At 42.1% G+C, this 24,669-nt stretch overlaps 1 protein-coding gene across 2 annotated transcripts in view; it reads right to left on the reverse strand.

Moving 5' to 3' along the window:
- Positions 1-257: 257 nt before the first annotated feature.
- Positions 258-24,669, reverse strand: part of ppp2r5eb (protein phosphatase 2, regulatory subunit B', epsilon) — a 47,717-nt gene continuing 23,305 nt past the window's right edge. The window contains exons 1-13 of one of the 2 annotated variants that reach the window (XM_017683385.2): positions 22,830-22,971; positions 14,142-14,338; positions 11,914-12,015; positions 8,283-8,375; positions 8,009-8,139; positions 7,498-7,557; positions 7,281-7,389; positions 6,257-6,310; positions 5,660-5,710; positions 4,983-5,102; positions 3,026-3,153; positions 2,687-2,788; positions 258-1,731 (exon numbers count right to left, since the gene is read on the reverse strand). In XM_017683385.2, coding sequence (XP_017538874.1) covers positions 1,632-1,731; positions 2,687-2,788; positions 3,026-3,153; positions 4,983-5,102; positions 5,660-5,710; positions 6,257-6,310; positions 7,281-7,389; positions 7,498-7,557; positions 8,009-8,139; positions 8,283-8,375; positions 11,914-12,015; positions 14,142-14,267 — 1,176 coding nt within the window. In that variant the 5' untranslated portion in view covers positions 14,268-14,338; positions 22,830-22,971 and the 3' untranslated portion in view covers positions 258-1,631. Of the gene's footprint in view, positions 1,732-2,686; positions 2,789-3,025; positions 3,154-4,982; positions 5,103-5,659; positions 5,711-6,256; positions 6,311-7,280; positions 7,390-7,497; positions 7,558-8,008; positions 8,140-8,282; positions 8,376-11,913; positions 12,016-14,141; positions 14,339-22,829; positions 22,972-24,669 lie in introns of those variants that run through there. The other variant, XM_017683384.2, reaches the window with a different exon arrangement.

Raw genomic sequence — 24,669 nt, forward strand, 5'->3', positions numbered from 1 at the left:
GTCTTTATTTTTAAAATAATTAAACATTTGTATTTCTCCAAACCTTTTTGACTTTCTGTAATCATTTATTCCAGGAGCCGGCAGGGCGGATCCTCCACATTCCCACAATCCCCTTCTTCACCCTCACTCATTCTGCAGCAGTCCCTCCACCCCCCCCACCCCCCCCCCCCCCCCCTCAAAAGAAACCTGCAACTAAAAAACTAACTCAGATGGTCAAATTCGAAAAAAAGAAGTAAAAAGCAAAGAAAGAAGAAAAAACAACAGTATTTTAAATACCATGAGGTGGTGTTCAGTAATACCTCAGCAGATCGGCTACTCTGACAGACCCTAAGGAAAAATAATATATATGCTAAAGGTTCTATTCAATGACCGTATATCTGACTATATATCTATATATTCAAATACAGAGCCATTGGTTCTACTAGATACAACATATCAGTGTGCTGCTTTCAGTTACAATGAACAGATTAACACTATAAGAAACTCCCTCTCAGTCTCACACACACACACACACACACACACAGGCGAACACGTGCGCCGATACGAACCTCCGGTTTGGTGCCAGGTCCTCCGCGTCTCACAGCGGTGGTGTGTGTGTGTGTGTTTTTAAATGAGCTGTTAGTTTTCTGGTACCAGTGCCAGACTGGTGCTGAAGAGAGGAAAGCCCAGAAACCCAAACCAGGACAGAACCGATCAGATCAGAAATACTCTGTGCAGCACCCGAAGAACAGAAAGATAAAAAACAAAACAACAACCTAAAACATGTTTATCGGTGAGCTGGGCTGTGCGTGATCTCTTTGCTGGTTACCGTTACTGAACCTCATCAGTGTCCAGATTTCATTTACAGAGCTCCAAACAGAAACGACGGGACGACATGACCACTCAGGATCAATCCAGAGGCCAGGAGAGGGGAGGGAGGGGTTGTGTGTGTGTGGCGGGGGGAAGTGTGAGACAGGGAGTGTATAAGAGAAAGAGCAAGACAGAGAGGGAGAGAGAGGAAAAGTGTGGTGAAAATGCATGAGATGAGTGTGAGAGAGTGACAGGGAGGGGGGAGGGAGGAAAGGAGGGAGGGAGGGCACGAGAGAGAAGGTACAGGAGAAAAGGCGGCATCGAGTGAGTGAGAGCGAGAAAGAGTGCGAGAGACTGCAGGAGTGTGTGTGTGTCCAGGTGTTGGGGGTCATTTAGTCATGAAGGGTCGAATAGTGGGAGGGTCCAAATAGCTTCTTTTTGCTGCTGACTTTTGTTGTTGTTAAATCTCCACAGTAGCAGTTCATTTCAAGTCCTACTGTCTGGTCAAGTCCTTTGACGACCCACTCCAGTGAGGGGGCTCTTTATCGTTTTCGATTTTTTTTTTTAGTCCTTTTTTTTTTTACTTTAATTTTATTTTCTTGTTCAGTGTAATATTTTCAAGGGAAAAAAATAGCAGGAAAAAAATAGTTATTTACAGTGCTGTTGAAATAATGAAACAGACGATGGGAATCTACTGTAAAGTAAGTCGCACAATACAGAAAGGAAAAAAAATAATAATAATAAAACAAAAACCCCAAAAACGACTCTGCGGGCGCTGGCCAACGTTCTGGGAGTGTTTTCCGGAGGCGTTGGGAAAGCGATCCTGGGCGGCTGGCGCTTCGTTAAGTGGGAATAATGGCGTCGCTCCGCAGGCCTCGCTTCAGCTCCAGATCCTCCAGCTTCTTCCACAGCTCCTCCCGCTCCTTCTCTTTCTTCTTCTCTCTGGAGGAAAATAGGAGGTGGTGAGTGGAAAAGCGTCCGATCCTCCTTTAAACAACAGCCCTGCAAAAACACAACTTCTCACTACTTTCTCCTCAACTTGTTGGTTAATGTCACTAAGAAGTTATGGAAGCGTTTCGCTTCCACTGAGTGACGCACAACTCAAGCTTAATCTCCAACAGACACAACAGCTTTTCTGATCATATTAAGTGTATGGTCAGTACTTAAAGGGCCCATATCACTGAAAAACATTTCACATCATACAACCCCAATTCCAATGAAGTTGGGACGTTGTGTAAAACATGAATAAAAACAGAACACAATGATTTGCAAGTCCTTTTCAAACTATATTCAATTGAATTCACTACAAAGACGAGATATTTAATGTTCAAACGGATAAACTTTTTTTTTTGCAAATATTCACTCATTTTTAATTTGAAGCCTGCAACACGTTCCAAAGAAGTTGGGACAGGGGCAACAAAAGACTGGGAAAGTTGAGGAATGCTCAAAAAACACCTGTTTGGAACATTTCACAGGTGAACAGGTTCATTGGAAACAGGTGAGTGTCATGATTGGGTATAAAGGGAGCATCCCTGAAAGGCTCAGTCGTTCACAAGCAAGGACGGGGCGAGGTTCACCACTTTGTGAACAACATTGTTGAGAATAATGTTTCTCAACGTGCTCTACAATTTCAGCTTGGCTGCCAGTTTGTAGTGAAACATTTCTCCAGCTCTCACTGTATCAGAGCTTCTCTACATGTATTAATCCCCAGTTTGCACTTTCACTGCACATTAAAGCACAAACAGCTCCACAAAGTTTAGCTTTGCGCGTGTCGTGTGATCTGAGGAGTTCTGGTAGTCGAATTCTTATTCATAGCCCAAAGACTCTCTCTGGCTTTTCGTCTAGTCGGAGCGTCTCACGATAAAAAGACAAACCCTGAGAGACATCGCTCTCTTACCTCTGACGATCTGATTTGTAGGTGGCAGTGAGTTCATCAAACAAAGTGCTGTTCATTTCCATGAAGGCTTTCAGAACGTTGTACACTAAAGCTACTATCGCCCTGGAAAGAGAATGAAAGCGACAAGTCAACACTGAAAGAGCAAAAGACCACAAGAAAGACCAAGAAAGAAAAGCTCATTGAACACTGTTGACTGAACATGTGAGCATTGTGGAATAATTTAAACATGTTTAAAATTATACTGATAAAATCCATCAAGCTATAATGTGGTTACAAGCACATCTTTAAACGTTTTGCGAGGAAATCCACACCTTTGTTTTGAGAAACTGCGAAACTTACGGATTCCAGTGTTCTTTGGAAATCCGGTACAGGCTGGCGAACATGATGGGCAGAATGACGTTGGAGTTTTCCTCGATAAGACTCATGATGTACTCGTTGTTCCAGTAGTACAGAGCCCTCTCAGCCACCTACACACACACACACACACACACACACACACACACACACACACACACACACACACACACACACACACACACACACACACACACACAAAAAATCAACTGAATCAGACACGTAAAGGTTCTAGCAAGGAGAATGGGAAACACTGAAGTCTGATTTAAATCTAGCAGACTTGTAAAAACGTTTAATATAAGTGTTCATATGTAAAAGTTTGAAGTCAAATTTTGCATTTTGTTTTTCTAATGCAGACCTTACAACCGAATTTTCAGCACACAAATTTTAAAAAAAATGCAACGACAAAAATAACAAGGCTCTAAAAAAGGTAAATCTGTTTCACTTTAAAACAATCTTACTAACTTAAAAATGTACATTTTCAATATTTCAGGTTTACTGATCGTAACAGTAGCCACGTTTACATGCAGCCTAATAATCCATTAATCCGTAATAATATAATAATAGCTCAATCGGAATAGAATACGTCCATGTAAACACCTCAGTTGGACCGATTGAGGCCATTTGGAGGGACCACAATTCCTATCCGATTGAACGAGGTGGTTGGTCCTATAAATAACCTGTTAAATAGAAGAATAACAGCCACGTAAAGACCTGAATCCAATTACATTCCAATCGGAACGTGCAAGTATGTTCTGCGCACGCGCGTTCCAGTCACAGCAAAAACGGAGAACTCAAACGGCTCTGGCGAAAGTTTATAACGTTCAACACGGCGGAGCAGAACTGGTCTGCAGAGGAGACAAAGTTCATGCTCTGATCTTTAAAAGACGGCGGTGGGACGGACGTCCAGCTTGTGTGTCTCAGAGCACGACGTCTTCCTCTCTTTAAAGCAATTAAAAACACAAGCACCGCTCACTGCTGCTCATCTCACTCTGACTGGACCTCAAATGATGCTCGCTGTCAAGGTAACGTTTACTCTAAGCGCTACTCAACGTATGTAAACGAGGATTTTACAACAGATTGTTGAAAAGAGTGAGAAACACCTCAGTCTGAATCTGTAATCCGAATGTATTCAATCAGATTGGCACAAATCTTTGCATATAAAACACAGACAGTAATGTAAGGAAATGTGCATCTGTTAACGTGGTTTCTTAATTTGTTTGTTTATGATTCAGTTCATAGCACAAGCAACAAATATCGCTGAATCACTGCATGTTTTGCTGATGTGTAAATCTCTCTTGGGTGATGACCCACCAGAATATACAACTCTACAGTGTACTGATCTTTACATGCCCAGCCAACATATCGTCCCTCTGTACCACTAGAGTGGAGAAGGAAAAGGGTTCCTCTTGTCCACCAGATGGCATGATTGGAAACCGACTCAAAAATCTAGCTGCAGTTTTGCAGTGACCCTACAAGACCCACCGTTTTTGCAAAATCATAATCTGTGACTAAAAACTTTAGATGTGAGAGGGTGTCTGACTTCAGTGCTTCAAAGCCTTTTTTAAACTCTTCTTAGTGTCTCCTCGTGTCTGGTTAGCAAAAACCAAGGTTCTAAAAATGGAACTGAATGCACTACAAATCGCTGTTGTTGGAACAAACCCTTGTATCTCCATTTGTATTGTTTTTCAGTTTTTTTAAGAAAATTAAGTACCTGTTGCCTTTTACACTGTGTGGAAATTTCATGATGAACGGACCCCACAAGAAATGGCCCAAAATCACTTGTAAAAAATTTTGGGACACGTTAGTAAATTTGACTATTAATGGAAGTAAAAGATATGAGGTTTTGTTCTGACAGCAGTGAAAAGATAACGTCACAATGATCAGAAACTTGATTAGAGGAATGATTTTCAGGACTGATGCTGACTGGGAATTGGGCTACCTGGAAGTGTGGGCTGGACACGCATTTGGAGATCTGCTTAAAAAGCGGCTCCTGGATCTTCACAAACTGCGTGGGCTCGATCACGTCCAAGATTTCCTCCAGCTCCCCCAAAAACATCACCTACACACAACACACAAGCACTGTATTACACCCAAAGTCCACACACTGACCATCAGAAGTGTGGGAACACCACGACGACTTCCATCATTTTCCCTGTAGCGGTTTTCCACTGTTGCTTTTCAATTCTGCCAGAAAAATACCCTGAAAAAAGTTTAGTTATCATAAAGCAGCTGTGCTAATCCTTTCTTCATGTTTATCTTCAACACTCAGCTTCACGTCCTGCTTGGTATGAAGAGCAGGATTTATATCACGACTTGACAGCTTTCTTTCTGAACTATCGTTAAAAGCACACATCAATACTCTTAACGGTATTCTGAAAGGTCTGAGTGCGGATGAGTGTTGACATCACAAGGGGATAAAACGGGCGAGCTTTGGCTTTATTTCACGAAGTAGAGCTTTTATCAGCCGTTCTTTCAGTTGCGCACTTTGGAAAAGTTAGACGTCTTTAAACTTGTGATGGTACGCGTCACTACATTTGCTCACCATCACTACATCTGTCCACTCACCTACTCAAGCCCTGCTGAAATTAATAGCAGCCTGCTTAGATCTGAGCTTACCTCTTTTTGACTGCACGTCTTTGGCCAAAACTTGAGAAGGCCTCTAATGACCTGCAAAGAAGAGAGAGGAAAGACCGTGGAGTGTAAGTGTATGAAAGGGTCGTGAGATATAAGCCAGACTCAAAGCTGGATTAGTTTGATAAGTGGAAGTTCTGCATTGTTATCTGTCAGGATTTAATTGGCCAACTGGCAAGACACAGTGGTCGAGCAATTTCCCCAAAATCTCAGACAGATCAGACTGAAATATCAAAGACTGGCTGCACACATTAGTGTTATACACACTCAAAAACCAATAACACCACCTTGACCAACATTACGCAAATAGGAGACTCATGTTGGATTAAAATCACACACACACACACACACACACACACACACAACAATTATTACCGTCAGACTGTAAAACTACACACAATCATTGAAAGATTCCTAATGGATAAAATTATCACATTTTCAGCCACTTTTATTTTAAAATTGATTGAAATATCATAGATCTCAGCTAATCAGAAACAATACAGAATCTCAACATGTAAAACAAATCCATTTTAGGAATAATAAAACCCAAAGAAAGTTTAAACAGAGAGCTGTAGCACTTACTGGTTCTGTTAATGTGGGGTCTTTCTCTAGGAACTGTACAATACAATAAGCCAACTGCAAAACAGAGTGGAAAAAAAATGTAAAATCACCAGAGAGAAATACTTTTTCTTTCAAATTCTTACGAATGTCAGGCAAGAGATCTTACTTCATTAGTCTTCAATCACAGGCACTAAAAACAGTGGGTTCTAGTTCACAAGTGTAGAAGCAAAAGTTCTTTACTGATCTCTGTATTCCTGGTGTTCGATACACCGCGTAAGATAACAGGTCTGTCAACGATTCAGTTCATTCCTACAGAATCAGTGAGTGTGCTTACATGGACAACAATAACACGAGCATCATCAGATTTCAGTAGTTACAGCCATGAGCGGTCACGTAAAAAAAGCACACACCAATTTCTGGGATCAAGACTGTTACCAGCTTTCTGGATTTTTAGCACAGTGATCATGTTTTTCCGCACATGAACACCCTTACTCTGATTTCTTTCGTTTATCTCAGTCTACGCAGGCACAAAGACCAAGGGTTGAGCTGTCGAACCAGCCAGCAGTGTTTAACACAGCAACCGCGAGACGGCAACAAAACACTTTGAGCAAAGCTGAAACCAACATGCTTAATGAAATGAATTTCAATTTTGTTCTTCTTCTTCTAGATGACGTGTACTCGTATTTCAAACATACAGGTGACTCAAAAACAATCATCCAATTTTAAAGCGTCATATTTTTACAGCCGTGAGGCGTCTAGGAACCAATCACAATCCAACTGAAAGAGGGGGTCATAGAGTTTGACCGTCACTGGACGATGTCTCCCTTCAGTCTGAGAGGAGCTGGATCCATAGTTATATGGATCTTTGTGTTAGCAAAATTTTACTTTTAACATTATAGCTTTAAAAAAAAAAATAAAAAAAAACAGAGGTGGTCCCATATGGCACCAAAGGTTTCCACGGGTATGAGTCACAGAACCTTTGTTGGGTATTATATAGAACTCTTTTTGCTAGGGCCGTAATGCCCAAGCACACTTCCCTCCGTACCTGTGCGTGGAAGAGAGAGAGACTCCTAACTGTGTGGAGAGGAATCAACACTTTCACCAGGAACTGCTTATGTTCTGCTTTCAGAGGTAAAGCAAAGCCATTGATAATGCTGCAGAGAGAGAGAGAAATGGATTTATCATTATTATTAATTTTTAATAAAGTGACTATGATAGCCCTAATAATGACCACTTCATTAAAAAAAGACCCAGCAACACACCTTCCCAGAATTTCCAACAACTCGGCTACTCCGTTGAAGTGCTCAGTTTCATAAACAAAACTAGAGAGAGAGAGAGAGAGAGAGATGAGAGAGATGAGAGAGAGAGAGAGAGGGGAGGAGAGAGAGAAGGAGGAGAGAGAGAGGAAGGAGAGAGAGAGAGAGAGAGAGAGAGAGAGAGAGAGAGAGAGAGAGAGAGAGAGAGAGAGAGGAGAGAGAGGAGAAAGAGGAGAAAGAGGAGAGAGAGAGAGAGAGAGAGAGAGAGAGAGAGAGAGAGAGAGAGAGAGAGAGAGAGAGGAGAAAGAGAGAGAGAGAGAGAGAGAGAGAGAGAGAGAGTGTGAGAAATAGAGAGAGACATAGAGAGAGAGAGAGTGAGAGAGTGAGAGAGAGAGAGAGAGAGAGAGAGAGAGATGTATATTAGATGCATTACTTTACACCCTGTAATATAAAGTGTCCATGTTTACACTGATCAGTCTATTCCATGACTTGTTAACTGAGTAGGACATCCTCTCACCGTAGAAAAATATTATTTATCTGTTTTCGTATAAAAGCCCTCAGCCCCAGGAATTTGCCGTAGATTCTGTGCAAGACTGTCTTCAGATAGTCTCTCTCTCGTGGGTCCTCGCTGTCGAACAGTTCCAGCAGCTGAGGAGGAAACAGGGACAGCAGATGAACGAGCGTGACCAGGAGGAGGAAGGTGTAAACTAAAAGACCGCAGAATGAGAGTAAATACAGTGCATGTGACCGACATGGACCTGCTGGACGTGTCTGTTTGAAACATCACTCACCTGTAAGACAAATTTCTGGTCTATGTACTTTTTGGCAATACTGGGCTGAAACTCCTGACTCTCCAAAAACCGGATGAAGAACTCATACACCAGCTGAGAGAGTGAGTGAGAGAGAGAGAGAGAGAGAGAGAGAGAGAGAGAGAGAGAGAGAGAGAGAGAGAGAGAGAGAGAGAGAGAGAGAAAGAAAAGAAGAGGATGTGTGAGAGAGAGAGAAAAGAAGAGGATGTGTGAGAGATAGAAAGAGAAAAAAAGAAGAAAAGGAAAGTGAGGAAGAGGAAAAAAGAAGAGGATGCAAGAGAACAGAAATGAGTAAGAGAAAAGGAGTGAAGAAATACATACAAGAAAGTAAAGAAAAAAGGAGGGAGAGAGAGAGGCAGGGAGAGCAGAGAGCGACAGAGAGAAAGCAAGTGAAAGAGCAGAGAGCGAGGGGGAGAGAGAGAAGAGAAAGAGAGAGGGAGCGCGTGTGTGAGAGAGAGAGCGCGAGAGAGAGCGAGAGAGAGAGAGAGCGCGAGAGAGAGAGAGAGAGAGGTGTGAAGATGTTAAGAGGTGCACCAACATTCATTTAATGGTGATTAGATGATTCAATGGGAAGGGCAGAAGGGTCAAAAGGTCAGGACACAGAGCACAAAATATGGGGCGGGGAAGAAAAAGAAAAATACTGCCAGCAGGGGGCGGCAGTGTGGGTTTTTGAAAGGGGGCAAATTCTGGGAATATTCAACTCAAATATCCAACTCGTTACTAAAGATTACGGCTTAATAATGAAACAAAATGAAAGAAAACAGAGGTTTTACCAGGAAGATTCTCCTTGAGATATGAATCTCATTTCTAAAGGAGTCCTGGGATGAGAAAGAGAAAGAAAGAGAAAAAGAAAAAGAGAGAGAGAAAGCGGCGGATCTCATGCAAAGAAAACAACTAGAAAACACAACAGCCAGGAGTTACTGAGGGAAAAGTGATGGGTACAGTACACACTCGGTGGCCACTTTATCAGAAACACATCTCTTGCACCTCCACCTTGCTGGTGTACAGTGAGAGACTGCAGCTCATCTGTTGATGCAGTTTGACCCTGTTTACACCTGGTCACTTCAGGCGTCTTGAGTATCAGGATTATATCTGGATGAGGCCACATAAAAATGCAAATGTAAACGCAGCCAAAGCATTTAAACAGGTACAAATCTGATCACATTTGAGCACATTTGAGCTACATGTTACAGCAGCGTAAACGCAGCTCACTCTTCAAGACAAATTCACCAACCAAAACCCCTCCCTTTACAACAAATCACCTTCATGTACAACCGAAATCCCTCCAAGTACATTTACAGCGTTTAGCAGACACTCTTATCCAGAGCGACATACAAGAAGCATACAATATACAAGCTTTATCTACTAGAGATAAAAAGTGATAGAAAGTGCTGTGTGAAGAGATGCGTCTTCAGTCTGCGTTTGAAGACAGCAAGAGACTCTGCTGTTCGGACAGCCAGTGAGAGTTCATTCCACCACTTGGGTGCCAGTACAGAGAACATTCGACGCCTGTCTTCCAAGTACAACCAAAGTACAACAGACACCCCTCCAAGTACAACCAGAGTATAATCGACATCCCCCCAATTATAACCAAAGTACAACCAAAACCCCTCCAAGTACAACCAAAGTACAACTGACATCCCTCCAATTACAACCAAAGTACAACCAAAACCCCTCCAAGTACAACCAAAGTACAACTGACATCCCTCCAATTACAACCAAAGTATAACCGAAAGCCCTCCAATTACAACCAAAGTACAACTGACATCCCTCCAATTACAACCAAAGTACAACCGAAATCCCTCCAATTACAACCAAAGTACAACTGACATCCCTCCAATTACAACCAAAGTACAACCGAAACCCCTCCAATTACAACCAAAGTACAACTGACATCCCTCCAATTACAACCAAAGTACAACCGAAATCCCTCCAATTACAACCAAAGTACAACTGACATCCCTCCAATTACAACCAAAGTACAACCGAAACCCCTCCAATTACAACCAAAGTATAACAGAAATCCCTCCAAGTACAACCAAAGTACAACCAAAACCCCTCCAAGTACAACCAAAGTACAACTGACATCCCTCCAATTACAACCAAAGTATAACCGAAAGCCCTCCAATTACAACCAAAGTACAACTGACATCCCTCCAATTACAACCAAAGTACAACCGAAATCCCTCCAATTACAACCAAAGTATAACCGAAATCCCTCCAAGTACAACCAAAGTACAACCGAAACTGCTATAGGTACAGCCCAAACCGCTCCAGGCATAACCAAAAACCCTCCAAGAATAACCAGAACTTCAGGGAGTACATCACTGGCACGTGATCAGTGTCTGAGGATTATAATCAGAAGAGGATATTTCCTCCCACACAGCAATCAAACTGCAGACTAACCAGAAACGGATTCGACTACCAAGTGGCTAAAATCTTATCCAGTCAATCAATCCAGACACTAGTCACATGGAGTGACCAGGTGTTTACAGGGTCTTGTTTTCCATCCTCTAGCCCTTCATCAGCGGTCGGTGTCCGATCACAGTGCTGCTCTTTTTCTTATGGTGACCCACTCTCAAACTAGCAATGACACTGTCGTGTGTAAAGAATCCAGTAATACCGCCATGTCTGAAACGCTTCTACCAGCCCCACACACACATCCTCTGTGCCACTGCTGTGGTGAGAATGAATGAACCACCACTCAAATAATATCTGGATAACAGCAGCCCTGTGGTCAGAAACTGACCAGTGATGAATGGTATAGAGGATATGGTGTGCAGCAACAGAAGCTGTAAGGTAGGTGGAGTCCATAGTGGTCAGTGTGTGGAAGAAGGCTGTAGGGGTTTCTGAAAAAGTGGACAATGAATGTATTTCACAAAAAAAAAAAAAAATGAATGCATTTGGCATTAAAAAAAATAAATACATAAACAAACAAACTAATAAAAATCAATAGCGCTGTTGAAGCTGATCAGCCAAGACATGCGGCCTCTGGAGCAACAAGGCTATCGCTGCTAAACATCAGAACTCAATGGCCACCTAAATAGTATTTTCACAGAAATTAACTGGGCTATTTAGGTGACTAATGAGCTCCAGTGTTAGCAAGGACAGCCGCACCACCTCAGTAAGAAGTTAAATCTGGACCCCACACCGGCCGTAGCTGATTAACTACATCTGTGTTCAGCTGGAAACTGCGTTAACTTGGTTTTTTACTGACCCAATTCTTTAAGGGGGAAAAACAAAGGGGGGGGGGGGGCTACTTTCAAGCATCTAAGACAGACGATGTCTTTGGATTTGTTTAACACTTTTTATTCACTTCATAATTCTGTGTTATTCCACTGTTCACATTTACTATTATTCCAAAATGTGGAAAATATGAACGATGTGGAAAACCCTTGAAGAGTAGTGCATCCAGACATTTGACTGGAACTGGAGTGAAGCACCTGACAGGCGCAGTTTGGCGTGCCCCACACCACGGTCGGCAATACAACACCACGCATGCTTCCAAAGTGAAATCACCCAACCCATCACGCTATCTGGAAAGCGGCGTTAAACGTGGGCTCACAGAGACAGAAGCACAGACAAACACACATACAGCCCCAGCAGCGAGTACCTGTAAGTGTGGCCACGAAGCCTCTAAAGTGGGTTCATCCTCCTCGGGGTCAAACTCGTTACTGTCGCTGGGTGGAAGAGTCCGGAATATGTTGTAGGACACCTGAAAGAGCAAAGGAGCAAAAAAAGTTCTCATGAGGAAAAACTCATTTATTTTTTAACCTCTTCAACTCAACGAGACCACCGGTGGGTCCTAAACGCACTTCATGTTCTTCATAACGTTCATATTCCATAAGCTCCGTTCAGAAGCTGGGCGTCGTGTGAGGCTGTAGCTCTTCTCTCCAGTCTAATAGACGGTGACGTCATTTTAAACCCTTATAATAAAAGAAGCTGAACTTTGTTTTTCTACTGAAAGTCGACCCGTTTTTCCCCAAATCTGAGCTACAAACTATAAACAGACGGCGTCACTTCAGTGATCTGCTCTGGAAACATCACTTTAATTAAATAACACAGTATCTTAGATTATTGGCTTTCGGCAGTAAATTGTAAGCATGTAGATATAATATATATACTATATTTCCAAAAGTATTCGGTTGCCTGCCTTCACACGCATATGAACTTGAGTGACATCCCATTCATAGGGTTTAATATGATGTTGGCCCACCCTTTGCAGCTATAACAGCTTCAGCTCTTCTGGGAAGGCTTTCCACAAGGGTTAGGAGTGTTTATGGGAATTTCTGACCGTTCATCCAGAAGAGCATTTGTGAGGTCAGACACTGATGTTAGACGAGAAGGCCTGGCTCACAGTCTCCGCTCTAATTCATCCCAAAGGTGTTCTATGGGGTTGAGGTCAGGACTCTGTGCAGGCCAGTCAAGTTCTTCCACACCAAACTGGCTCATCCGTGTCTTTATGGACCTGCTTTGTGCACTGGTGCGCAGTCATGTTGGAACAGGAAGGGGCCAAACTCCCCAAACTGTTCCCACAAAGTTGGGAGCAAATTGTCTAAAATCTCTTGGTGCTGAAGCATTAAGAGTTCCTTTCACTGGAACTAAGGGGCCCAACTCCTGAAAAACAACCCCACACCATGATCCCCCCTCCACCAAACTTTACACTTGGCACAAAGCAGTCAGACAAGTACCGTCTCCTGCCAACCGCCAAACCCAGACTCGTCCATCGGATTCCCCGATGGAGAAGCGTGATTGGTCACTCCAGAGAACACGTCTCCACTGCTCTAGAGTCCAGTGGCGGCGCTTTACACCACTGCATTCCACGCTTTGCATTGCGCTTGGTGATGAAAGGCTTGGATGCAGCTGCTCGGCCATGGAAACCCATTCCATGAAGCTCTCTACGTTGTTCTTGAGCTGATCTGTAGGCCACATGAAGTTTGGAGGTCTGTAGTGATTGACTCAGCAGAAAGTTGGTGCCCTCTGTGCTCTATGCCCCTCAGCATCCACTGACCGCTCTGTCAATTTACGTGGCCGACCACTTCGTGGCTGAGCTGCTGTCGTTCCCAATCGCTTCCACTTTGTTATAATCCCACTGACAGTTGACTGTGGAATATTTGGAATATGTGGAATAGGAGCTCTTGAGAGCGACTCATTCTTTCACTAACGTCTGTAGAAGCAGTCTGCAGGCCTAAGGGCTCGGATTTATACACCTGTGGCCAAGGAAGTGACTGGAACACCTGAATTCAATGATTTGGATTCGGTGACAGAATACCTTTGCCAATATAGAGATGAAAAAGGAAATAAAATATATATATTTTTAATTATTAGTATTATTACAATAACTCAGTTTTTAACATGTAAACGTCGTCATTCAGGTGTGGTTTATTGTGAGCCGTTCTGTTCTAGAAAAAGTCAGCATTGTTCACAGTGGTGGTGACAGGAACCAGACATCTGAGTTGTTCATGCCTCTAAAATCTCCATCACAGAAAGTTATTAAGAATGCGTTGCCTGATGACAAATATTTTACGCTAGTTTTGATAGTTTTGGACTCAAACATGTTTTGTTTTTAAATGTTGGAGTGGTAAGTTCAGGGTGTTGAAAGGTAAAATAGTAACCAAAGAAAATTTCAGATTTTCCACTATTTTACTACATTTATCAATATAATCTAAAAATAATAAAATAATAATGATTATACTAAACAAAATAGTACCTCATTTTACCATCAATGACATTACATATAAAACTCACAACCTCTTGTTCCCATCAGCAGCACTGTAAAGAAATGTGAATCTACATCGAAACATTTCACAATTAATTATTTTTATTTATTAAGGCACTCACCATTTTGACGACCTCAGGGTAGGCCTGCTCTGTGAGGTAGCCCCGGCTGACTGTGACGTAGTCCACCAGCTCGTTCAGCGTGGACCGTTTGTACTCTTTCATCTTCAGGTCAGAAAGTGTGTCCATGAAGTCAAATACGGTGCAGCACTGCTGCAGCTTCTTCAGGAACAAATCCGGCTGCTCCTGAGCAGGGACGTCTGACCACACACACACACACACACACACACACACACACACACACACACACACACACACACACACACAAACAAGGTTAACCTGAGGAAGAACCATCACCTTTAGTCTTACATCTTATCCCATAATTACATTTAATTAGTAGATCACAGCGGCAGTAATAACACTTAATAGGGTAATAATGTGGAACTTTAATAGAGCAGTCAATGCGTATACATGCACCCAGTAATTTGATCATGGGGCTCCTGAGTGGCGCAAGAGTGTAAGCGTTGGCTCCATCCTCAGGAGATTGCGAGTTCCCGTGACGACGTGTGAGCAGCAGAAAAGACGCAGCGGCGGCGTTTCACAGGTCACTATGGAAGCCTGCGCTCGCTTTCAGCCTCCTAGGGCTTGCAGTGTGTGATTGGGGGAGTCCTGACTAGGAAGTGGAGACGACTAAATTGGGGAGAAAATTGGGGGCGGGGGACTAAAAGTAAATTCAAAATAATAATAATAATAATAATAATAATCTGATTCTGCAGTTATCTGATTATTCAAATGGTAATTTAAACAGAGCACTCTAATTTCTTAGATTGGCGTGAGGTCTAAAGGCTGAATTTTAGCTCAGTAATCAGTTCTCAGTCTGCGTATGCGCGAAAACAGACGGTGGTACCAGAAATAAGCGAGCCGCGTTGACGTGAGACGCAGCAAAACACTTTTGGAGCGATGTTGAAATTCACTACATGCTTTATTTTTAAGATGATGTTCATATTTTCAGGCAAAGTGGAGCAATGATAAAACGGCATCTTCGATTTACATCAAGTCTTCTGTGGGTTTATTGGCTGATTACCATCTGACGTTTCACATTATCTAAATACTCAAGTGCATGTAACCGTGTTTGCTGACGAAATCTGATGTCCTGCAGTTTTCGGATTATTAAGTGCATGTAAACGCGCTCAATGAGTGTGCAGGCTTGTCACAATTAGGGCTGGACAACATGCCAATATTTATCAATAATATCACAACAAATCACGTCACAGTATACTTGTTATATACAGTATATATATATATATGTATGTATGTTATACTTCTCTGAGCACAGTGTGAACGTCATCAGATCTTAAAACACTTCCTAATGGCTTGTTTACACAAAGAGCATAATTAGACAGGATTCAGTGCAGCACAGAAAATGTTACGCTAAATAAAAAGATAAAAACATCTGTTCGGTGTAGATTGTTTTTATAAAAGCAATTATTTGCCAATACTGATGTTTCCCTACAATATCCTGCATCTGTAGCTCTGAAGAATCCACAAAGCCTAAAAAACGAGGTTAAGACTGTAAGAATAGGATTACAGGAGAAATAAGCAAATTTTTAATTCCCTCCAAGTTTGTGTCCAACGCTGGTTTACTTCACAATCGTCATGAGTAGAAAAGAGACAGAGTTCCAGTCGGAGCTCGTTACGGGTTCTGGGGAAAGAGATCTCTAGGAAGAGCTGCACGTATAAAGTAACAGCATGTGCCTCAAACTCCCACATGCAGGGAAACCCCCGGCTGCAAACGATGAGGAGTGGGCTTAGTTTACTGGTGGAGAGAATGTGTGTGACGTGTGTGAGAGATACAGACATTAATGAAATGCGTCTACAGAGAGAGTTTGTGGGAGATGGAAAAGGCTCGAGTGTCCAATCCTTAAACTGACATTAGAGCAGAGAGCACACCGGAAACAGAGCGAGAGAGACAGGGAGGGCGAGAGAGATATTCTGACAGGTGGAGTGTGAGACAGAAATGTGATGTATGTGATCAACGCTTAAACCGCACACTGGCCGCTGCATCTCAGGGAGAGGATTACAGGGGGTAATAGGCGGGTCACGCCGATCCCATGTTTACTTTCAGGGTCTTCGGCCAGCAGATAGACACCAAAACGCTACCCTAACTACTCCATACGTGCCTATAAATCCTGATCACACGCACACACACACACACACACACACACACACACAATTTAAAAATGCTGGCTGCTTTTGTGCCATGGACCAACCAAAATTACTTAGAATAAAACTGTTACTAACTTTCACTAAAAGTTAAAAATGCTAAGTTACTGTTTCTAGACCATTTTAATCAGTAACGGCACTTTTAAAAATCCTAATGTAACTCTTACTTTTTAATTTGATTACTTACCCATCCTAATTTAATTTCTAATTCAATTTTTAATTGATTGACTCTCCTAAGCTTCTTTTAATCATGTTTTAACTATTTTTAATTATGTTCTCCATCTCGGACTGTATTGCCTTATTTGTAAAGCAGGTTAAATGAATATATACACATATAACATGATGCATGACCCCTTTACTTCTAATAAGAACCACATTTAACAAGTAAATTTAATGCTTTTATTTATTACAAAGAACTGAAGATCATACAGATCAACCCGCGGTGAGTTTGCATACACAGCAAAAGTGGCTCAGCAAAAGTGTTCGAACGTCGTTTAGCTTTCAATTTGTTTTGTGTTTGACTCTTTGACCAAAATGAAAGTAGTTAGAACATCACTGACCTGCAAACGGCCAACTTTTCCCTCATACGCGACACAGATGTGTGTCTGCGCGTCAGTGTGAACAGATAAACACACTAAATCTGACATTCAACTCCGATTTGAGACGCTTTCATATGTGGTACTGAAACTGAATTCATGCCACTTTAATGCCAATCCCACTCGACATTAGTCAGAATTTGGTGCTAAGATTCAAACATTCGAGCTGATGTTTCTGTACAAAAAACGTAAAGAGAACCGCTCTGCCTTCAAAGAAACGTCTGAACGCGGCCGTAGGAGGATGAGGCTGCAGCGTCAAAGCTCAGTTAAAAGCCTGAAAGCAAAGTTTAAAGCATCTGAGGACACGAACAGAAGAAGCGACGGCGCCTGTTTTACGGCTCAAACACATTCTGGGTGACAAGCCCAGCCGCCAGTCAGTGAGGTGTCAGTGAAGCTTCATGATGGCTCCTGTGATGCTGGTGAAGATGAAGCTGATCCTCCAGGAGCGACTGGCGCTCGTTGGCAGTCGTGATTGTTTACCTCTGGATGAGCAGCGTGAAGCGCCGTGATTGTGAACGTGTCAGGTTAGGAGCTGCTCTGTTCAGGCTGATGTCGCATACACATCACATTTAAAACATTTAAAAAAAGAAAAATCTGATTTGAGAAGATCAGATTTGGGCCACTTGACATTCTCCACAAGCTAAACTAACCCAGCATTAACAAAACCAGCAACGTTAGACCACCTGTCTAGCTGCCTGTCGCCCGTTTGCTCTTGCTTTGACTGTCTGTCTGCACATCTATTGTGTCGTCCAGTTACCTTCAAGTAAAAGCTTGATAAGGACAGACAGCCGTCAATGAAACCGCTCATTAGCCATCTGCTATGAGAACGTCGCCTTAACACGTGTCCTGAAGAAGAACCCGAGACAACAGTCCAATGTCCTTCATAGAAACCGGGAAACAGGTCAACACAGCAGACATGTCTTTCCCTGCTGTTGATCTGCTGGTGGTCAAGTGGTCAAACTGCTTTTGGCCACTTGAACAGGGTGTGGATAAAACATGAGAGTCACTCCTGTTGTGTCAGTAATGCAGGAGAAGCCTAAATGACAGCAACAAACTGTGCATCCATGGAGCTGCTGAAGGTCCAGAACTACAGAACTACGCCCAGTTTCAGCTCAACACATCCTGCTAGGACCAAGGTCCCCATCCAAGCGCTAGATTTTGTCTACAGCGATAAGGGACTTAATAGCTTGTCCATTAACAATGAAGTCTACTGGGGCCTTAGCGTCAAGAACCAGGGGACCAAATGTAATCAAAGGCACCTCATTCAGGTAAACAGCAACCGTTAGCCAAGACGTTTAAGCACTGAACCGACTTGCTTGACTGACTCTTTCCAAACGTGTCGGCTAAATGGACCTCCTGGCACACGATAGGGAGCTTAATACCCACTTAATTAGGGTTAGTAAAGAGAGCAGACAGCTTTGGGAAAGGAGGAGTATTTGAAACATCTCCACAATGCAGCAGTTCAGGGTCGACAGTTTTAAAGACGCAGTGTGAGCATTTTGGTTTTCATGTTATGAGGCACGACGAACAAAGGAAGCCTATATCGGAGACACTCACTGGCCACTTTATTAGGTACACCTGTTCAATTGCTTGTTAACACAAATTTTAGGCATGTAGAGGTGGTCAAGACAACTTGCTGAAGTGCAGACCGAGCATCAGAACGGGGAAGAAAGGGGATTTAAGGGACTTTGAACGTGGCGTGGTTGTTGGTGCCAGACGGGCTGGTCTGAGTATTTCAGAAACTGCTGATCTACTGGGAAAACGCCTTGTTGATGTGAGAAGTCAGAGGAGAACGGGCAGACTGGTTCCAGATGATAGAAAGACAACAGGAACTCAAATAACCAACCAGAATCTCTGAGTAACGTTTCCAACACCTTGTTGAAAGTCTGACACGAAGAATTAAAGCAGTTCTGAAGGCAAAAGGGGGTCAAACCTTTTACTAGCAAAGTGGCTGGTGAGTGTAGTTCACATTTTTCAGGTCAGAAATACCAGGAACACCTGCAGCCGCTACCTTTTACTACCACCCAGGCACTGAAATGGGACTACAGCCCAAAACACCCCTCCCCAGGTTACCCGCAGTTTAAAATACTGTTCAGAAATGTTGCGCCAATCAATTAAAATACTAAAACAAATCCCTGTTGTCGGAAGAAAAACTCATATCTCCATTTTTGTTGTTTTTAAGTTTTTGACGGTGCTTGAAAACGCCTGTTGTCCTTTACATATTGTGTGTAAATTTCATGATGAATGGATCAAAGGAAACGTCCCAAAACGACTTGAAGAGACGTCTGGTTCCATTGACTTACATTAAAAGTAAAGTATGTTTCTTCCTTCTCTTGTAAAGTCACCATTTTGGAGAAATGCATTAATTTTTTTCTTTCACATTAATTTTCCCATTAAAGATCCTGGGAACCTAAACGACGTGTTGTCTTTCTAATTAATATTGTTAATCTTGTTCTTTCAGGCAAACAGTAAACGTATACTAAGCTTACCCTTTGAAAAATGTTGCAATGACCAATAAATGACTGATATTTCACCATTTTTACCTCCTCTTGATGCAAACTTTATCTCGTGTAATGCTTTTGTAAGCATGGACCAATCACGGGGCTGCGTTTCTTGCACATCTTGCTGGATGTTTAATATTTAATAACACATTTAGTGTCATACACACATTTTTAATAATTCACTTCGTTTCGAGAGACTATAAATCAACATTTGAAGCGATGCAGCAGTAACACATGGATAGTGGGGGTGAACAATACTGAGGGAAAAGGCACAAAGCTATATTTCAATATATTTGTGATAATACTGTAATATCTGAAAAACAAACAAGAGCTAATTGGAGCTACTTATCCCCCTAGCAATGCACACGTGTTTAGTTGAGGTGAATAGACAAACAGTCCAAAAATCAATGTCCAAGCCTTTCCTGACCCAACCAGACCAACAGCTCCAAGAGTCCAAACCAGAGCCCGAAAAAATGTTGGCAGAAACCACAAACGACTTGGTTTGACCCAAACCACACAATCGATTGCTGAACTGAGCCCCACAAAACTCTACCTAAGACTGACCCAAACCAGCCCATCACCACCCTGCATGCTGGATACACACTTAACAGGATAGCACATGTTAAATTTCAGTGACAACAGGCCAACAGCTGTTATTAGACCACATATAAATAATTCAAGAAATTCTAAAGTACTAAGGTATAATACAAAATTCAGCCGTTCAAAATTAAGCTCACGTTCCACTTTAACAAATTTACTCATCACGCAACACTTTTAAACTTACCCCCCAAATTATTTCACTGAAAACAGTCTAATGAACCCACTGAATGCATGGCTGCCACTGCTACTACTACTTTTGGATATTGTGATTGCCTTGATTCATTACACTACCACTACCACCACCACCACCACCACCGCTAGATAACATCTCGTGGAGCTTGATTCATTATAAGACTCCAATATCATACTAATTTGCAAATTAGACCCTTCTGCGATATCAGAACTGTGAAAGCCAACAAATTGGCAATGATTAAGAAACTTTACACCATGCAGCCCTAATGGACAGAGGTTTTAATTTCTTGCCAAACTGCTTTAAAACACTCAACTATCCAGCACCAAAGTCACTCCAACAGCTACTCTGAAGTAGAACTCCATCCACACTGGGTAATGCTAGAACAGTGCTGATGTACCAAGACAAGCACTGAGCATAATATGAACCACACACACTCAATCACACACTCGGACTGCTGGTTTAAGTGCTACAACCAACCCTACATGTTTTCTAACTGCACGCTTACAAATCATTTTTGGGTAAACCGACTGATGAACTACAGAACTTACACAGAAGTCTTACAGCAGTTATGAAGTAATTAATAGTATTAATAGTATATTGAATAATTCACAGTAGTTACTGAATAATTTGTAGCCAAGTACCTAATATTCAGAGTAGATACTGAATCATTCATAGCAGTTCCTTACTCTGTAGTAAGTAAATAATATAAAATACTGAATAATTTATAGAAGTCAATTTATTCAATTCACAGCAAGTAATAGAAATTAAGTACACAATTAAAATTTCATGGTCAATACGGAATAATTCACAATCCCACTTCCCAAAAGTCGGGGCGCTTTGCAGAATGTAAATTTAACAAAGACATCATATGAAACATTGAAACTGAGAAATGTTAGATTTTTGAAAAATATACGCCAATTTTGAGTTTATTACCAACATGTTCCAAGAAAAGTTGGAACCCAGTGGGTAATTGGCAGCAGGTCCCAGAGAGGCTGAGTCTTTCAGAAGTAAAGATGAGGAGGGGTTCACCATTCTGTGAAAGACTGTGCCAGCGAATACTGCAACATTTAAAAAAAAAACTCTCAATATAAAACAGCAAAGAACTTTAGCTTTTCATCATCTATGGTACATAATATCGTTAAAAGATTCAGAGAATCTGGAGAAATCTCTGTATGTAAGGGTCAAGGCCAAAAACCAGTGTATGCTGGTTGTGATTTTTGGGCCCTCAGACAGCACTGCATTAAAAACAGACATGACTCTGTAGTGGAAATCACTGCGTGAGCTCAGAAACACTTCTGAAAACCACTGTCTGTGAACACAGTTCATCACTGCATCCACAAATGCAAGTTAAAACTATAAAAACTATAAAACACAAAGAAGAACCTGGAAATAAACAGGATCCAGAAATGCTGCCACCTTCTCTGGGCCTTAACTCAATGGACTGAAGGGAAGTGGAAAAGTGTCCTGTGGTCTGATTAATCAACATTTTGAAATTCTTTTTGGAAATCATGGACACTGTGTCCTCTGGGCTGAAGACCACTGAACTCGTTATCAGTGCACAGTTCAACAGCCAGTATTAAAGATGGTATAAGGGGGCGTTGGTGCACATGGCATGCGTGACGTGCACATCTGTGAAGGCGCCGTTAATGTTGAATGTTAAACATATTTGAGAGAAACATATGCTGCCATCCAGACGACGTCTTTTTCAGGGAAGGCCTTGATTATTTCAGCAAGACGGTGACAAACCATATTCTGCTTGTGTTAAAACAGCATTGGTCTGTATTATAAGAGTCTGGGTGCTAAACTGACCTGCCAGCAGTCCAGATCTGGCAGTGGTAAACAGGCAAACTTTTTTAGAACGTGTGGCATCAAATTCAAAATATTTCAAAATTTCTAAATAAATAAAATTCTCAGTTTCAACATGTTGTCTTTGAAATATTTTACTTTAAAAATATGGTTATCCTAATTAAATATAGGGTTTAAATGATTTGCACATCACTGAATTCTGTTTTTATTTTTTACATTTTGAACGGCGTCCCAACTTTTTTGGAAATGGAGTTGTATATTAGGCCAAATCATTTATGGTAGACACAGAATAAGTCATAATAGCCACTAGTAGTAATTTACAGTAGATACTGATGAATTCTTAGTCACTGAACAGGTCACACCAAGTACCAAATAAAACACAGTATGTACCAAATTACTCTGAGGGGTCTTTCACAGAGTATTCACAGTATATAGCGAATATATATCTCATTCCTAAATACTTCACACTAAATACTGAGCAATAGGCAGTCACCTCATTAAATCCGTAGTATGTACTGAACAATATGCCTTGGAATGATTAAACACAGAGTTTTAAGGGGTTTGAAAGCTTAGCAGTGGGTAAAGAAATATTCCATGGGATTGGAATCGGTAAGGAAAAGTGGCACAAGCTCTTCACAAAAACATACAAAACTGTCACCTCCAGCGACAGGAAAACACGGACTGAAGAGAGACCGGCAGCGATAATGTGGCGCAGACTAAACAGGAGAGAGAGAAAGAAAACAGAAAGGTGCTGAGCTGACATGTCTGACCCCTCCCTTTGTCCACCTTGCAAACACCTCTCACCTCCCCTTCCCCCAAAAACCCCACTCACCCAGTCACTTCACACTTCCCTCTCTCCGTCGCTCAGAGGTGAACACGGCCGGTCTGTGGCCGCGGCGTTTAAAAGTAAATATTAATCTAATAGAGACTCCGAGCGGAGGGACACCGTGTGTGTACACAGAGGAAAAGCGGAGGCTCCTCACCAGGATGGTACGGTCAGGATCAGGTTACCGAGGGCAGAGCTGACCCCACGGAAACTACGGATGGGTGGAGAGAGGGATAGGCCGAAAGAAGACCCCCGGCACCCCCCCCCGTGCCTCCGACGTTCCGTTCTGTCTTCAGTTCTATTTTCTGCCCTCCTCTTTTTAAACATTCTGCCCATGAGGTCAGAGACACTACGGGACCTCTGGTCCGTGCCTCACCGAGAGAGAGAGAGATGGTGGGAGACGGTGGCAGCCAGGGTGCAGTACAGCTGTTGATTTAGGTCCTGAGGACTGAGGGATATATCATCATCATGACACTTCACATGACACTACTGAGGGTACATCACAGGTACCACTAGTATGTCTAGAACGCTGAACAACTACACGTGCCACGTTCCTTAGAAAGGGAAAGTTCATTAACGAACTTTAAGATGGCTTGAAAAACAAACCTACTTACATTAAAACGTTAAAATTCGGGAAAAGTTCTCATGGTTGCTAAAGCGTTGCTTGTTGCTCGTTAGTTGTGAGGAAGTTGCTGTGTTATCAAAGTTGTTGCTAAGGCGATATACACACACACACACACACACACACACACACACACAGGGGTAACTTAAAATCCACTGCGACTTTAAATCTATTGCTACCTCAAATCCAACGGCACCATAAATTCACTGCTACCTTAAACCCTGGCTAAATCCACTGTTACCCAAAATCCACAGCCACCTTAATTAAACTGCTCCTTCTAATTTAACACACCTTAAATCCACTGCCAAGTGAAATGTACTGATACTTTAAATTCACTGCCACCTTAAAATCACTAATTTATGCTGTTATTGCTGTGTGTTAGGCTGTAAGCTATGGGAGTCTCTGTGTACTGTGTATGAGTGTCTGTGTGACAGATGTGCACCGAGGCAGTTAGACTCTAATGCACTAAATATTCTGTCATGCATTTCCTATGATAAAAAAAAAAAACGTCTGTAATGTTAAATGTACCCACGTGTACATATGGAAAGTCCCCCCCCCCATTTTACAGCATTCAAATGCAAGTAAAGTGGCTATTAATCAAGCAAGCCAGGCAGCTAATTAGCCAAATTAGACTCTAAAACGCAACAAATAATTCAGCGGTTGATCAGTTATTTTGTCAATATATAAGCAGGTGGAAAATAAACAAGGAACAGAACTGCGAGGTCAGTAGGTCCGGCCGTCTGGCCAGTGCACGTTCATGATTACGTGACAAAGAATTAACCAAAGCAGTCCTGAGGTTACTGAGCTGGGAAGATCAGCCTTATAACAATCGAACTGAACCATAACAGCTTTAGCAGCATACAGGTGTCTTTGCATCAACAGCAACGACAATAGGAGCATCTAGTTTTTCAAACTGCAAATATTTAGAAATACACGAAACTGAGTAGATTTTTCATCACACGCTTACTAAAACCTGTATTTCCATTATCTTAGTTAAAAAACTCAAAATCCTGTATTGCACTGACAGCCTTTCGCACCTGGAAACTCGCTCATCCAGGTCTTTATGGATCTGCTTTGTGCACTGGTGCGCAGTCATGTTGGAACAGGAAGGGGCCAAACTCCCCAAACTGTTCCCACAAAGTCGGGAAAATGAAATTGTCTAAAATCTCTTGGTGCTGAAGCTTTAAGAGTTCCTTTCACTGGAACTAAGGGGCCGAGCCCAAC

This window comes from Pygocentrus nattereri, chromosome 5, assembly GCF_015220715.1.
Source record: "Pygocentrus nattereri isolate fPygNat1 chromosome 5, fPygNat1.pri, whole genome shotgun sequence".
Classification (NCBI taxonomy): Eukaryota; Metazoa; Chordata; class Actinopteri; order Characiformes; family Serrasalmidae; genus Pygocentrus; species Pygocentrus nattereri.